This window comes from Anabrus simplex, chromosome 3, assembly GCF_040414725.1.
Source record: "Anabrus simplex isolate iqAnaSimp1 chromosome 3, ASM4041472v1, whole genome shotgun sequence".
Taxonomy (NCBI): domain Eukaryota; kingdom Metazoa; phylum Arthropoda; class Insecta; order Orthoptera; family Tettigoniidae; genus Anabrus; species Anabrus simplex.
Window position 1 is genome coordinate 524,441,221 of NC_090267.1, and position 18,158 is coordinate 524,459,378.

Below are 18,158 nucleotides of genomic sequence, written 5' to 3' on the forward strand. Positions count from 1 at the left end.
TGTTGACACTAATGGCGATGGGCATTATCCTCTGTTGACACTAATGGCGGTGGGCATTATCCCCTGTTGACACTAATGGTGGTGGGTTTTATCCTCTGTTGACACTAATGGCGGTGGGCATTATCCCCTGTTGACACTAATGGTGGGGGGCATTATCCTCTGTTAACACTATTGGCGGTGATTATCCTCTGTTGACACTAATGGCGATGGGCATTATCCTCTGTTAACACTAATGGTGGGCATTATCCTCTGTTAACACTAATGGCGGTGGGCATTATCCTCTGTTGACACTAATGGCAGTGGGCATTATCCTCTGTTAACATTAATGGTGGGCATTATCCTCTGTTGACACTAATGGCGGTGGGCATTATCCTCTGTTGACACTAATGGCGGTGGGCATTATCCTCTGTTAACACTATTGGCGGTGATTATCCTCTGTTGACACTAATGGCGATGGGCATTATCCTCTGTTGACACTAATGGCGGTGGGCATTATCCCCTGTTGACACTAATGGTGGTGGGTTTTATCCTCTGTTGACACTAATGGCGGTGGGCATTATCCCCTGTTGACACTAATGGTGGGGGGCATTATCCTCTGTTAACACTATTGGCGGTGATTATCCTCTGTTGACACTAATGGCGATGGGCATTATCCTCTGTTAACACTAATGGTGGGCATTATCCTCTGTTAACACTAATGGCGGTGGGCATTATCCTCTGTTGACACTAATGGCAGTGGGCATTATCCTCTGTTAACATTAATGGTGGGCATTATCCTCTGTTGACACTAATGGCGGTGGGCATTATCCCCTGTTGACACTAATGGTGGGGGCATTATCCTCTGTTAACACTATTGGCGGTGATTATCCTCTGTTGACACTAATGGCGATGGGCATTATCCTCTGTTAACACTAATGGTGGGCATTATCCTCTGTTAACACTAATGGCGGTGGGCATTATCCTCTGTCAACACTAATGGTGGTGATTATCCTCTGTTAACACTAATGGTGGTGATTATCCTCTGTCAACACTAATGGTGGTGATTATCCTCTGTTAACACAAATGGCGGTGGGCATTATCCTCTGTTAACACTTATGGCGTTGGGCATTATCCTCTGTCAACACTAATGGTGGTGATTATCCTCTGTTAACACTAATGGCGGTGGGCATTATCCTCTGTCAACACTAATGGTGGTGATTATCCTCTGTTAACACTAATGGTGGTGGGTATTATCCTCTGTTAACACTAATGGTGGTGGGCATTATCCTCTGTTAACACTAATGGTGGTGGGCATTATCCTCTGTTGACACTAATGGTGGTGGGCATTATCCTCTGTTAACACTAATGGTGGTGGGCATTATCCTCTGTTAACACTAATGGTGGTGGGCATTATCCTCTGTTAACACTAATGGCGGTGGGCATTATCCTCTGTTAACACTAATGGTGGTGGGCATTATCCTCTGTTGACACTAATGGCGGTGGGCATTATCCTCTGTTATCACTAATTGTGGTGGGCATTATCCTCTGTTAACACTAATGGAGGTGGGCATTATCCTCTGTTAACATAATGGTGGTGGGCATTATCCTCTATTGACACTAATGGTGGTGGGCATTATCCTCTGTTGACACTAATGGTGGTGGGCATTATCCTCTGTTAACACTAATGGTGGTGGGCATTATCCTCTGTTAACACTAATGGTGGTGGGCATTATCCTCTGTTAACACTAATGGCGGTGGGCATTATCCTCTGTTAACATTAATGGCGGTGGGCATTATCCTCTCTTAACACTAATGGTGGTGACTATCCTCTGTTAGCACTAATGGTGGTGGGCATTATCCTCTGTTAACACTAATGGTGGTGACTATCCTCTGTTAACACTAATGGCGGTGGGCATTATCCTCTGTTAACACTAATGGCGGTGGGCATTATCCTCTGTTAACACTAATGGCGGTGGGCATTATCCTCTGTTAACACTAATGGTTGTGATTATCCTCTGTTAACACTAATGGCGGTGGGCATTATCCTCTGTTAACACTAATGGTTGTGATTATCCTCTGTTAACACTAATGGCGGTGGGCATTATCCTCTGTTAACACTAATGGCGGTGGGCATTATCCTCTGTTAACACTAATGGCGGTGGGCATTATCCTCTGTTAACACTAATGGTTGTGATTATCCTCTGTTAACACTAATGGCGGTGGGCATTATCCTCTGTTAACACTAATGGTTGTGATTATCCTCTGTTAACACTAATGGCGGTGGGCATTATCCTCTGTTAACACTAATGGTGGTGTGTGTGTTGCAGGGAAGTTGGCTAGAGCACAAATGCCGGTCCCCGAAGCAAGTCTCCGCTCAGGCCGGGAACGGAACCCGAGACTCTGTGGACCAAAGGCCAGCACGAGCCATGGAGCCTGACAGAGTGGTAACAGTATTATGTCAGCTCCCGGCGAAACTATCGGGCTGCTTTCAGACCAACTTTGCTGTACGGGAGTGACTGCTGGGTGACCTTGCTCCACGCTAAATAATAACGGACATGAAGGTAGCGAGAATGATTGCTGGCGCTGGGAGCGATGGCAGGAGGTTACTTGGACTGGGGGGATATAAGTTAAGTTAGGAATGAACTCACGCATAAACCGGCTTGAGAGGCGCCACAGTGTTGGGCGACGAAGTCTTAGATAAGTAACGATGGCAGAAGTGAGGAGGCTAGCGTTTCACCTGGAGTGTGAAAGTGAAACATGGAGAATAAGTAGCTTGTGGTTTTACAGGAGAATCCTCAAGGTGAGTTGAAGAGATACTCAATGGAATTGGTGAGAGGAGATTGGTTTGACTAAATTTCGTGAGAAGAAGAGACGGGACACACCTAAGCTCTTGTTCGATTTGGTTTGGAGAGAAGTGTATTTCATTTTTATTTTTTGCTATTTATTTTACATCGCACCGACACAGGTAGGTCTTGAGGTAGGAAAGGACCAGGAGTGGGAAGGAAGCGGCCATCCCCAGCATTTACCTTGTGTGTAAATGGAAAACTATTTTCAGCGCTGCCGACAGTGGCGGTCGAACGAATTATCTCCTGCATGGACGGTGACAACAGCGCGCCCCTAACCGCATGGCCAACTCGCCCAGTGTAGGGGTATATCGGGATCATCAACATCGTCTATCGGTGTAGGCGATCTGTACTTTGCATTTCCTATCAGAAAGGTAAGTTTTTGATATTTTGGAAAAAATTATATCAAATTTTTCACTTCACCGTTAGCAAGGCATACGGCCCCACAACTGAGAACAGGGAACATGCATAATTAATTTTTTTTTGAAAACTACACCAATGAAATAATACGTCAACGTATTGCAATGTGGGAATTTTCTACCATTAAAAGCATGTTTAAAAGTGCCTTTGCGCAAGGAGATTGACGTCACGATCCAGTACCGCATGCCACCGTGCATCAGGCGATTGTTTATTATTCGTGATCGCGAATAACTTCACAATGACAGAAGAAAGGTTCAAAACAGCACAGTCAGACAATCTACCATGTGTAGATATCATATTTCTTGAAAAATAGTGACTTTTGTGGCCGCAGAAATTCGCGTATTAAAAGCAAGTTTGTAAGTGGCATCTTTTATATACGTGCAATGTACTGTAACTCATAGTATTAGCATAACAACGAACCTGGATAGAACTCACATCACTTTCAACATTTCCTTCTAGACTGGTTACATTACATTTTCGGGCTTTCAGCATTAGTTAAGAAATGGGATTTCAGCACTAACACAAACCGATAGGTAGCATTATAGTACTAGGCCGCCTCTGTGGTGTAGTGGTTCATGTCATTACCTGCCACCCCCGGAGGCCCGGTTTCGATTGCCGGCTCTGCCATGAAAGTTGAAAACAAATAGTACGAGGGCTGGAACGGGGTCTACTCAGCCTCGGGTGGTCAATTGAGTAGAGTGGTTTTGAATCCCACCTCAGTCATCCTCGAAGAGGTTTCTCGTATTTTCCTACTTCTCCTCCAGGCACCTAAGGCCACGGCCGTTTCCTTCCCTCTTCCTTGTCTATCCCTTCCGATCTTCCCATCCTCCAACAAGGCCCCTGTTGAGCATAGCAGGTGACGCCGCCTGGGCGAGGTAATGGCCCTCCTCACCAGTTGTATCATCATACCCAAAGTTTCACGCTCCAGGACACTGCCCTTGAAGCGGTAGAGGTGAAATCCTTCGCTGAGTCCGAGGGAAAAACCAAACCTGAAGGATAAACTGATTAAGAAAGAAAGAACGAAGGAAAGAAAGAACGAAGGAAAGAAAGAAAGAAAGAAAGAAAGAAAGAAAGAAAGAAAGAAAGAAAGAAAGATCACAGTACCAAAGGTCTATAATCTATCATTCCTGAAAGAATATATATTTATGGTTTGGGCAACTGGCCTACCCACTTCCGGGGCCCATGAAAGAGAAACATTAAATATCTTGGTGGAGGGAAAATGTTAAACATAATAAAGATAAAGATAAATCTAGTTTTCACAAGTAGGGCTGAGTGGTTCAGTCCGGTGGTAGTTGAAGGTGCTCAAGAACGTCAGCCTCAGAGAACTGCAGGACTAAATTCCTGCACATCGGCGTCTCCGAACACCGTAGAAATAGTTAGCGGGGCGTAAAGCCAATAACATTCATTACATTTGGCTTTTAACAAGCTGAGCAAGAAAAGTGTCTTGCTGACATTTTAGTCGTTCAATACTGGAATGTCTTTGGGTACTGTGACTTTTACTTTTTTTCTATTTCCTTTACGTCGCACCGTCAAAGATAGGTCTTATGGCGACGATGGGACAGGAAAGGCCTAGGAATAGGAAGGAAGCGGCCGTGGCCTTATTTAAGGTACAGCCCCAGCTTTTTCCTTGTGTGAAAATGGGAAACCACAGAAAAGCATCTTCAGGGCTGCCGACAGTGGGATTCGATCCCACAATCTCCCGGATGCGAGCTCACAGCTGCACGCTCCTAACCGCACGGCCAATTCGTCCGGTATTTTTACCTTCGGTTTATTGACTTGGCTTGTAGGCTAAGTTGGATAATATTTTAAACACCAACATCACTATATTCACCTGTGTGCAATTATGTTATTTATTTCACTAATATTATGATAATTATTATAACTGAGCATTGTTAACTTATAAGACCCCAACAGACAAGCATTGGTTTTGTGTAGAGTGATACATTTGTTAAATTCACGTTGTTTTCTTTTATGATGTACATGCTTATTTTTTGTTATATTATAGAGTATTTAGCTATAGCCTAAATTTCTTTACAAATGTAAGCTCTTCAATAAAGACATAAATAACTGTCGCATGCCAAGATAAATTGGTATAATTAGAGCTGTCAATATGGTTCATAATCCGTTTGATTTATTACCTTGACATGGATCACCCAAAACATAGGTTAGGTTTGGAGAATACTTCAATAATCAGCATTAATTAATGCACTGTTTATTACTTTCATATTCCAAGATGTAATTGAAGCATTTAATTAAAGTACCATTCATTAACATACAAAGTTTTACCACTAGAACAGCTAACATGCAAAAGTGACTGAAAATTCAAAGAAATTCAACTTACCATAAAATGATCTTTAAAAAAATAAACTGTATACTTGTCCGATATATCACCAGCATTTCTCCGGCTCGCCAAAATCCATTTCTCCCTAGTTTAAGCGTCTTTGGAACATTTATAAACAATTTGTTTGGGATGGTATGCGATGTGCTATTCCACATCGGAACTATACACCATTTCTAAGTTTTCTGCCCCACTGTCTGCGCAGGATTCATTTTAAGTCTAAAATATACCACTCAGATTATTATCCAATGTATAGACCTCGAATTTAACCATACCACTTTCAGACCGTGTACGCACAATTGTGCGGGTTCGTATTTTATTTATGTCTGAGCTTATTTGACGTTTTCTAGGCGCTAGACCGGACTGCAGTGCTTGTGCGCGACACGTAGCATGTACTTCAGTTGTTTTTATTTAGTACTTGACCACCAGGAGGCAGGAAGAAGAGTTTAAAAATACAGTTCGTTAGGAATATGGCGAGAAGCAGTAATGCCTAAAGTAAGTATTTATTTATTGCATTCATATTGATCTAGAAGCTTTACTGAATATCAGAATATAATCTATGAAGTGTGTAGATTGTGTAGCAAACGTAAATTGTGAACTTTTAACATCGTACGTAATACCGTGAGGTTTTGAATGTTGATACGCACATATGTGCGGGCTAGGTTTCCTTACAGCCAATGCATGCAGAAGTGCTGGGTGCTGTCGCAAAAAGGACCGAGAAAGAAAAACTCGTACTCTACATGAGAAATGTAATGTATAAGTTTTTAACTGTTTAAAATCGTTCCACACTGTAAAATAGAACATTTGATCATGTACATGTGCATATTCACATGTACTGAGATGATTTTGTTTATTTTTTATTTTTTGCAAGTAGTGAATGAAGTCCTGACACGCACAATTCAGCCGATAGTTCTTATTTTGTAAAATAAACTGTAAAAACATGTATTTGAGAGCATTTTAGTAAGTTCTTGACGTTTTGACACCTCCAGATTTCTTTCAGGTCTGACGACAAGCTGCTGCTGCCAAAAGGGCAGTAATGTCGAAACTCCTCCTCATTGTTGGAAATGTAACGTTTACTTGTGTTTGAACGAAGATTTAATTGTTTTAAATTATTCCCCACTGGAAAATAGAACATTTGATCATGTACATATGTACATTCACATGCACTGAGGTAATTTTCCTTTTTGTAAGTAGTGAAGTAAGTCCTGACACGCACAATTGTGCGGGTGCTTTTTTCAGATGTTAATTTTTATTTTGTAGAATAAACTAAAAATATATGTATTTAAGAGCATTTTAGTCAGTTTTTGACGTACAAACAAAAATTCACACCGCCAGTTTTCTTTCAGGTCTGAAAGGGATACCAGACACTAACATAAAGTAGAAATACGCGAAGTGTATCCTGCTTCTCACAGCACACTATGTGTTATTTCGTCTGCTAATTCAGTCAACCTGTACGATGACGTCAGACCAATGAGATGGCGTACTTACGTCACGTGACATTTTCATACTTTAATTTAGATTTTTATCAGGTTTGGAGTTATTATTTGTGCATTCTGATCACATTTTTGAATTCTGCATGCAATTTTAAATCAGATTAGCATATTTTAAATTAAAACCCCGGATCATGCATGTTCCCTAAACTCGTCTCGTTAGGTAAAGAAAAAAAGAAAATGAAGTAATATTTTTCCCTCGAAACTTCTGTATTGCACCAGCCCTATGTATTTCCTTAGGACTAATTTTGTGTAAAGGAATATTACCGATTACTTGTTGAGAAAGTAGCTCACCCAATGCGTGTCCGTTGGCCAGGTGGCTGTTGAGATCCGCGTCTCGTAGCTCACCTCCCTGCAAAGTAACATTGAAATTACCGCTCCACGCTAAACAATGGCTCACCTCCCTGCAAAGTAACATTGAAGTTACTGCTCCACGCTAAACAACAACAACAACAATAATAATAATAATAATAATAATAATAATAATAATAATAATAATAATAATAATATAACATGACAGTACTGCCGCCACCTCCTCCTCCGGCTCTCGGGAGAGGCCTCCGCCTCCCGCGGGAAATTTGAATTTTGGCGGGAAATTTGAATTTTGGCGCGAGATTTCAATTTGTAAATAAAGCCACGTACTTTTTGACAGCTGTCATCGACAACAACGCATTGCTAACCTCACTGCTGCCATCTTAACGGGCCTAAACATCAGTGGTACCAACTTAACCTCAAAAGCGCGAGATTTGAATTGGTAAACAAAGCCACGTGTTTTTTGACAGCCACGTGCTTTTTGACAGACAACAACGCATCGCTAACCTCAGTACTGCCATCTTGACGGACCTAAACCTTAGTGGTACCAACTTAATCTAACTAGCGCGAGATTTCAATCGGTAAACAAAGCCACGTGCTTTTTGACAGACAACAACGAATCGCTGACCTCAGTGCTGCCATCTTGACGGGCCTAAACCTTAGTGCTGCCAAATTAACCTCACAAGCGCGAGATTTGAATCAGTAAACAAAGCTACTTGCAGCTGTCATCCGCCATCTTTAATCAAGAGAGCACCGTGCTGCCCTCTTTCGTCAGCTGTCATCCGCCATCTTTAATCTACAGAGCACCGCGCTGCCCTCTTTAGTTGAAATAAGGTGGCGGCAAATTCTACATTCTCTTGTTTGGAAACAAACCCATGCGCTTTTTTTGACAGCTATCATCTGCCATCCTTAATCTAGAGAGCGCCGTGCTGCCCTCTTTAACTAGATACCTTTGAAATGTGGTGGCGGCAAATTCCACGTGTTCTTGTTTGGAAACAAACCCATGCGCTTTTTTGACAGCTATCATCCGCCATCTTTAATCCAGAGAGCACCGTGCTGCCCTCTTTAGCTACTTACCTTTGAAATGTGGTGGCGGCAAATTCCACGTGCTCTTGTTTGGAAACAAACCTATGTGCTTTTCTGACAGCTGTCAACCGCCATCTTTAATCCAGAGACAGCAGTGCTGCACTCTTTAGTTGAAATGTGGTGGCAGAAAATTCCACGTGCTCTTGTTTGGAAACAAATCAACGTGCTTTCTGGACAGCTGTCATCCGCCATCTTTAATCAACAGAGCACCGTGCTGCACTCTTTAGTTGAAATGTAGTGGCGGCAAATTCCACGTGCTCTTGTTTGGAAACAAATTCTACATGCTCTTCAGCTGTCATCCACCATCTTTAATTAAGAGAGCACCGTGCTGCCCTCTTTGTGGTGGCGGATAATTTGAAAAATTCTTTTTGAAAAGCAGCCATCTTTAATCCAGAGAGAACAGTGCTGCCCTCTTTAGCTACTTACCTTTGAGGCGGTTAATTTGAAAAATTCTATTTGACAAGCTGTCATCTTTAATGAAAATAGCATCGTGCTGCTGTCTTGAGGGTAATTTTTACGTCACAGCTGTCATCCACCATCTTGCATTGCTGACATTAGTGCTGCCCTCTTTAGCTACTTACCTTTGAGGCGGACTATTTGAAAAAATCTATTGACAAGCTGTCACCCGCCATCTTGCATCGCAAACGTCAGTGCTGCACTCCTTAGTTGACATGATGCAGCGGATAATTTGAAAAAATCTTTTTTGACAAGCAGCCATCTTTAAACTACAGAACACCGTGCTGCTATCTTTATCGTAGTAGCGAGCAATTTAAAATCTAGATGCTTTTTTCTAACAACTGTCATCCGCCATCTTTAATCTAGAGAGCACCGTGCTGCTCTCTTTGTGGTGGTGGTAAATTCCACGTGCTTTACAAACCCACGTGCTTTCTTGACAGCTGTCATCCGCCAACTTTAATCAAGACAGCGCAGTGCCGCACTGTGTGTAGTAGCGGATAATTTGAAAAATTCTTTTTGAAAAACAGCCATCTTTATTCAACACAGTTACCGCTATCTTACATCGCTTACCTCGGTGCTGCACTCTTTAGTTGAAATGTGGTGGCGGTAAATTCGAACAAGTTTATTCATACATCGGGGGAGCTAGAGTAAGCACGTGCTGCAGTGATGACGTCATCATGCATGTTTAGACTTGTCCGTTTTCTTAAGAGTAAGTCGGTGTAAAGGAATGCAATAAGTATGCATCATAAAAACAAGAGATTGCATGTGCTGCAGCGATGATGTTATTGGTTATTGTAGGTGCGCATGTTTAAACCCGTTCGTTGACTAAAAGCTTTTTTTATTTTTTTGCTAGGGGCTTTACGTAGCACCGACACAGATAGGTCTTATGGCGACGATGGGACAGGAAAGGCCTAGGAGTTGGAAGGAAGCGGCCGTGGCCTTAATTAAGGTACAGCCCCAGCATTTGCCTGGTGTGAAAATGGGCAACCACGGAAAACCATCTTCAGGGCTGCCGATAGTGGGATTCGAACCTACTATCTCCCGGATGCAAGCTCACAGCCGCGCGCCTCTACGCGCATGGCCAACTCGCCCGGTACTAAAAGCTTTAGTCTTCGAGAAACAGTGATAGAGAGTGCAGTGCAAACATGACGAAAACATTAATAGTTGATGTGCAAGGCTTTAAAGTAAACGGAACCAAATTTGTGTTTAAAGAGGTGGCTGTGTTAGATTGCAGTGTGTTGTGGGCACCAAAACTTGTTAGTTTAGTATTTAGCCCACCGTTCCCTTACTGTTTGCAAACAGATGAAGATAAAAAGCAGACTCAGTGGATTGAAAACAATTTAGGTTTGAAGTGGGAAGAAAAAGGAATACCTTATCGTTTTCTACCTTTAATGATGAATGCACATTTGTCTAGAGCAGATCTTGTTCTTTCAAAGGGTTGTGAAAGGAAAGAATGGTTGCGTGATTTTCTACCATCATCGTGTGAAATTATCGACATGCATGAATTAGGGTGCCCATCATTTAAAACTCTTCCGAAAGAGCATAGCAGAGAAACAAGTAAACAGTCTTTACAACATGTATGCATGCTCTTTGATTGGTTGTGTCGCAGTGCATGTCGGGAAGTGAACAACATATGTAAACTGCAGTGTCGAAATAACCTTAGTGTAAAAGAAACATTTGTAGAGTAAAGACATCATGTCATTTCTAACAGATACTAAGTGTAACGCAGTTGAAAAGGCAATCGTAAAGTTTTATGCATGCAAAAAAAACTAAACACTTTTACTGAAGAAGAGTTAAATGCATTACCAAAGGCATTTTTTGTTAATGTAGCTGCGAATGCTGTAAAGAAGATTTGGGAGAAGGTGCCTCGTGAGTGGACTCAAGATCCTGTTTTGTCAGAGCTTCAAACGTGTAGTTTACGTCATGAACTCGTGAGTTTAGGTAGAAGACCTTCTGTGAGACAGTGCCGTACATGTCAACTAATTAAACTGTATCACGGACCTAAAACTAACGAGTTCTCTTCGCTTATAAACACTTATCATGGCTGTGGAGAGAGTAAACAAGGAAACGGTGAAGAAACGAGCAGGGAAAAAGATGAGGAAGCATGTTGGGCGTGGACTCATCCATAAAGTGTTTGATATTCTTTTCTTCGAGCTTTATCTCCCCTGCGGCCCTAGAACACGTTCGCGTAGTTACATGCTGCCCACACATAGTATGTCGTGTAGCTGTTAAAATCTGCTTGATAAAGTTATGCTGTGTGTGTTATTACCTAGTGCTTTAGCTGCTCAGAAGATAGCAGAACTTGTCGTTGTTGGTGCAATAAAACGAAAACTGAGTGACAAAGACCTTAAAATAAACAAAGGATAAAAATGTATATATATTCTAAAATAAATATCAATTGTCAAAATATATTACAGGTGTTGTTTAATCCTACAGCATGTCATAGTGACTTCGAAGAAAGGAAACGTAGAGGATAAAAAGAAAACACACATAAGACTTAAAGTACATCCTCTTTATTAATCCATGAATTAAAGCTGTTATTAAAACCAAGCCACTTTACATACAGTTTATTGCTACGACGTCGAATAACACGTTCAACTAAATAGTGATCAGGATATTTTGTTTTCTGCAGTTCTTCGATGTAGAATCCTCCTTCAATAGGCTGTCCTCGGAGATCGCGAAGTAAATACGTAACTGGATTAGTAAGCTTAACACTTCTGATTTGAAAAATTTCAGTGCTCCAGTTAGGTGTGTATCCTTTTGCGAAGATCACTTTCTTTAAAGCGATGGTGACGTGGATCAGCTGTTTTAATTACAAGATGAATAGCATTTATGCGAGGTGTATTCTTTGTAACAAGACGTGGCTTTGTTCCGATAGTGCGATGAGGTGTATCGTTGTAGGTAGATAAAAGTCTAGGTAGCAGATCAATCCAACGATATGAACCTTGTGCTGTAAATTCTCGCCACATCATTGTTTTGAGTGTACTATTAAAGCATTCTACAACACTTGCCTTGAGACTGCTGAACGTAGAGTAGTGTTGAATGCCACGTAACTTGACTTGAGAAGAAAAATCCTTGTTGTAAAACTCTTTACCTTGATCAGTTTGAAGAAGCCTTGGGCAGCGTTTCGATTCTTCAACAATATGTTTAAATGCTTCTTTAACTTGAGCTGCTGTTTTAGAACGCACGGGTTGTGCAAAAGCAAACTTCGAGTACACATCGATAACAGTAAGTAGATACTTATACCCCTTATTACTAGAGGAATATGGAATCATTTCTACTAATTCTGCTTGCCAGAGATCATCTTTTCCTCGTGTAATAACGCGTCTGCGACAGTAGGTGTGACGTGCTGGTTTATGTAACTCATGTGCGATGTTTACCTTTACAGGTGAGATCTTCTCTTGACGAGCCATTACAAAATAATACCGGCATAACGTAGTTCTCTTTCCATTTCTAGAATTTCTGATCCGTGACCAGTGTGACCAGCCTCTTGCGATGCTCTTAAAAGTTGTAATCGTTCAACGAGTAAGTTTGGGTCATTCCAGTATCTTACATCCACATACGGCAACAAAGGCTTGTAGATAACATCTAGACTACGTGCAGTCGGAAACAGCTTAGAAATAAACTCACGATACTTGTAACTCTTATTCGCATTTACAGCTTCTGTTCTCTTGTAATTACGCCGTGTTGCGTCAGTATCAAAAAGTATTGCTTTATATTTTTTAAGATCATCTTGTAAAATTATATCCTTGTCAGGTATTCGTGAGAAAAGAAGTTCTAAGAGTCCTTTCGTAGGTTTATATGTAACACCTTTTACAATGAGTTTGTTGTTATTAATCTTAACATTTGAATTTCCCATCCAGAAACAGTCATCTTCGTAGCGAATACCGTAGGTAGTGTCAGTTTGTCCTGTAAAAAGTTTTTCTATATAGGGTGCAAAGAGAGATCCATAGGTATCTTGAATAAAAGTTCTAAACTGACTGCGATACTCTGGTGTAATCATAACCTCAGACAAAGATGGTAGATTTTACGTCGATGTAGTAGGTGTTTCAGCAATAACATCTGTAGTTAAAAACTCAACACGCTTAGATGGTGATGTACCATTAAGTTCTTCTTCTTCTTCTTCTTCCTTATCTTCCACTTCCTCTTCTTGATCTACATCCTGCTTCTTCTCTTCCTTATCTTGTTCATGCTTTTTTTCTTCTTCTTCTTCTTCTTGCTTCTCTTTATGATATGATGTTTGCATAGAAGCAAAACTTAAAGTAGACTGCGGTAATGAAGTAGTATTAAAAATTTCTTTGAGTGGTGTACTTAGTTGTGTTTTTGAAAATAAATCCGTGTCTGCTTGAATACGTTTAAGCTCTTTAAAATTCCCGTGGAATATTGTTTCGACCTTGGATGATATGTTTTGTGATCTCCTTGCTAGATGTAACATGATGATGGTTTTTAATCAAGTAGTTACTGTAATTCTTTGTTAATGCATATAAAATGATCGAAACCCATGCGATATCGTCCATGCTGTACATCACTTTCTTTATCAATAACTAAAATGCTGTAACGGTGTAATGACCAACATTTAGCACACATACGTTTAAAGTCATCGAATGCCATATCAGTGTTAACATGATCGTTATACACATGTCGCATGTTGCGCTCTTCTTGCCGAAAAATCACAATAACATTTGCGTTGTCGCGTATCAACTGCTTAGGCACACGAGAATAGGTTTGACACAAATACATTCAATCTTTATATTTATGCTGACCCATACTAAAGAATGCACGAATAACGTTTTGCTGTTCTGTTGCGACATCATCAAAGATCATAAGAGAATTAGGAAGCACATCGTCTGGTGATGGTACTTGCTCATGCGAATTAAATTTAAAATATCTTATTCCATCTTTAACTAGATCGTGCATTACAGTTTGTAGAATAGTATATAGCGGTTGATAGAGTGACTTTGCGAAAACGTAAATATTCTCGAAGCGTACACCATTTACAGAAGTAACAAGTGTGAGTAAAAGATTTGTTTACCCGCATCCCGACGGACCTCGCACAGTAAAAGGAAATAACGTTCCATGACGTTTTCTTGTAGTTGTACTAGAACTAGGTAAGAGATGTGGTACAATGTCGGTAACAGGTAGTGTGTCTTGCTGCTTTATAATCTTCATGATAACTGAATCATAAAGTACGTAATAGTAATATATATATTAAACGAAACAAGAGGCAACGGTTAGTTTATGATTTGCTCTTGACTAGTAAAGTCGTGCACAGAATGGTGAAACAACGATATCCATACGACGCGAAGAAGAAGAAGAAGAAAGTAAAAACTGTTCGATGGAAAGATGTTATAAAGGCTGCGCAAAAAGCTATTCGTGGGGAATACAATCCTCGTGTAGCTATTACTAAAGCGTTACGCGCAGCAAGAGCGAGAATTTCTCCAAAGTGCAGAGCAATATTTAGTAAACGTGCACGAATTATTCCTGTACCCAAACGAGGAGGATTTCTTCCTGCGCTGTTTGCTGGCCTAGCAGCTTTAGGGTCATTGCTAGGTTGTGCTAGTGCTGTAGCGAGAACTGTCAAAGCTGTAGAAGAAGCGAAACAACAGTTGAAAGAGAGTGAACGTCATAACAAGACGATGGAGGCAATTGCGTTACGAGGCAAAGGTGTGAACATGAAGCTAGCACCATACAAGAAAGGACTTGGTATCTACATTTCTCCAAAAAACGTCTACTGAATGCACTGCCATATCGAGCTCTAACGCATGATGAAGTTTTTACGTTTGCTAAACAACTAGGAATTCATTATTTTCGAGGAGTGTATATGCGCGATCAACTAGCAGCGCGCCCACGTGAACGTGAAAGTGCCGTAATTAACTTGGACTACAGTCGTGGACCTGGAACTCATTACGTTGCTTATGTAAAACGTAAATCTAAAGTATGGTATTTTGATAGCTATGGGGACTTACCTCCTCCTTTTGAGCTCATACGTTATTTCGGAAGCAGTGCAGACATTGTTTACAATAAAAACCGTGTGCAAAACTTTAATACACGCATGTGCGGACGATTATATCTTATGTTCTTATATCAAACCCAGACAGTAGAGAAAGTGCATTAGTGTCTACGTGATGACGAACAGTGAAAGAACGTTTGCTGTACGTGGAGAAGGACCTGAAACAACCGTCTATTTTAATCCACCAATTGAACTTGGCTATCAGCAGCATTGTCTTGGACTAGTATCGTTTGAAAGCTACAATAAAATCTATAATGTGCGTGATGGTGTAAACAAGTTCTATTACGATGAGTATCTGCTAACACTACCCTCAGGTAGTTATACAGTAGACGATATTCACGACTATATTGAAAGTACGTTAATTGATCAGTTTGGGGAAGATAGTTTTAGTAATCATAATTACAAGTTCTCAATCACTATAAGCAACGTTACACATAAATATGCTATTGAATCATCATTTAAGATTGACTTCAAATCACAACCGGATTCGATTGGACCACTGCTTGGATTTTCATCGCGGGAGCTCCTACCGAACGTACGTTACGAGTCTCATCAACCTATAAAACGCTTCGATGATTATCATGTGAACATTACTTGTAATACTATTACAGACTTGAATAGTAATCTACAACCTTCGCACGTCCTGCACGACTTTATTGTTACAGAGGAACGTGGATATACTATTTGTGAGAAACCAGCAGTAATTCTTTATCATCCTGTGTCTGTAAAACACATTAACAACATTACTCTTAGACTTGTAAATAAACATAATCAGCTTATTCATTTAGATCAGCACGCGTGCGTAGCTTACAAACTACATCTTAAACCAGAATGAAAACCATCTATAAAACACGGTGTACATTCCGAAGACATACTACATGTGTGCAGAGACTCATCGAGTTAACAGATACCCATAAACAGATACTCCAAGAATTAGGATATACACTACTACAACAGAATGGAAGAAATGCTAGACATTACGAATACAGTAGAAAGTCGTGAAGGTGTAGTACGAAGTGAGCTTCATTCCTATCAACCTTTTACGTTTGGATTAAATAACAATGATGAAATTCATTTTATTATTAATCAGCAATATGTTTACAACTTACCACACGAAAGCTACCTCTATATTGAAGGACGACTAGAAAAGTCGGATGGAAGTGGACCAAGCACTTCACAACTAAACAACCATGCTCTAGCTTTTCTCTTTTCTGAAGCGCGATATGAAGTAAATAATGTTGAAATAGATCGAACGAAGAATGTTGGTATTACAAGTGCAATGAAACTCTACCCTTCTTTCTGTGATGAAGAAAGTAATCTTTTGCGGATGGCTGGATGGTGTCCAAAAGCTACTAACAACTGGATGATTAATGAGGATGGAACTTTTATGGGTATATTATCACTGAAACATATTTTTGGATTCGCAGAAGACTTTACACGTATTATAATCAACGCAAAACAAGAGCTTATTCTAATCCGTGATCGAAGTGATTACAATTCTCTTAAAGCAGTAGAAACACCAGTAGAATCGAAAATAACACTGCATCGTATACTGTGGCGGATTCCACATGTAACCTTATCTGATCGTGAAAAACTTCGATTGCTCAAGATTGTAGAAAATGATACACCATTACCTATACGTTTTAGAAGTTGGGAGCTGCATGAATATCCTGTGTTACCACCTACAAACAAGCATAGCTGGGCTGTTAAAACATCACGTTTTGCTGAGAAGCCCTTGTACATTATTTTTGGATTTCAAACTAATCGTAAATTCAATCACGAAATAGATAGCTCACTGTTTGATCACTGTAAATTAAGACATGTTAGACTCTATTTCAACGGAATTACGTATCCCTACGAAAACATAGACATTAACTTTGAGAAAAATAAGTTTGGGATGCTCTATGACATGTTTTGTAAATTTCAATCATCGTATTATCAGAAAGAAGATCGTCCGCTATTTACACCTCAAGAATTTAAAAATAAAGCACCGATTGTAGTTATAGACTGCTCTTATCATGAAGAATCTATAAAAGAATCTCCAGTTGATATTCGTTTAGAATTTGAAACATCTGAAAACATTCCTGCTAACACAGCAGCCTATTGTCTTATTATTCATATGAGTGATGTTACTTACCATCCGCTAACGAATATTGTTACGAGACTAAAAATAAGAATAGATCTTTATCATTTTTATTAGTGTGTGCTTCGACATCGTACGCTATGGAACAAAACTGTAAATGTGCATGCTGTTTGCATGCTCATACGCAACATCTTATTTATCTTACACGAGTGAGTGAAGCTATTAAGATGTTCTATAAACATAGATCGCCGATGCCGAAACATCTTATTCAATACTTACCACCAGGTATTTTATATACGTACGCTGCCTCTTACGTACATAATTTTTGGGACATCCTTCCTCTACACAGTAAGATGTCGATCGAAGTAGCTTTATGCAGAACTTGTGAACGACATTACAAGCATCGAGAAGAAAATGGTGATGATGATTGGGATGGACCAAATCCGAGGATTGAACACTGTACACAGTGTATGAATGAACTTTCTCTAGTACCTCATGATGATGATGATGATTCCGAAAAGGAATGACAACAAGGTAAGAAGTATATGATCTTCTCTGTAAAGCATAACATACTTAGTATAATATATTTCTAAATGTTTTGTTTAATTTGAATGTTGCAGGAGGCATTTCAGAAGCATACGTTGTTAAGAAGCACACCAACCTTGTCAGCAGCAAAAATGAACTCTGTTGTAGTACATTTGTAAATAAATATTTGATCGCATTCAAAAATGTTGTACTTATTGCATTGCTTTACTCCGACTTACTCTTAAGAAAAACGATCAGGTCTAAACATACACAATGACGTCATCACTGCAGCACGTGCTTAATCTAGCTTTCCCGATGCATGTTTAAACTTGTTCGAATTTACCGCCACCACATTCCTTTACACCGACTTACTCTTAAGAAAACGGACAAGTCTAAACATGCACAATGACGTCATCACTGCAGCACGTGCTTACTCTAGCTTCCCCGATGCGTGATTAAACTTGTTCGAATTTACCGCCACCACATTTCAAGTAAAGAGTGCAGCATCGAGGTAAGCGATGTAAGATGGCAGTAGCTAAAGATGGCAGCACTGTTCCCTCTGGATTAAAGATGACTGCTTGTCATAAAGATTTTTTCAAATTATCCGCCACTACAT

The 18,158-nt window shown here is 40.2% G+C and overlaps 1 protein-coding gene across 1 annotated transcript in view; it reads right to left on the bottom strand.

The window, feature by feature from the left end:
• Positions 1–18,158, bottom strand: part of LOC136866886 (amiloride-sensitive sodium channel subunit alpha-like) — a 547,990-nt gene that overhangs the window by 189,155 nt on the left and 340,677 nt on the right. The window contains exon 8 of the mRNA XM_067143979.2: positions 7,365–7,422. Coding sequence (XP_067000080.2) covers positions 7,365–7,422 — 58 coding nt within the window. The remainder of the gene's footprint in view (positions 1–7,364; positions 7,423–18,158) is intronic.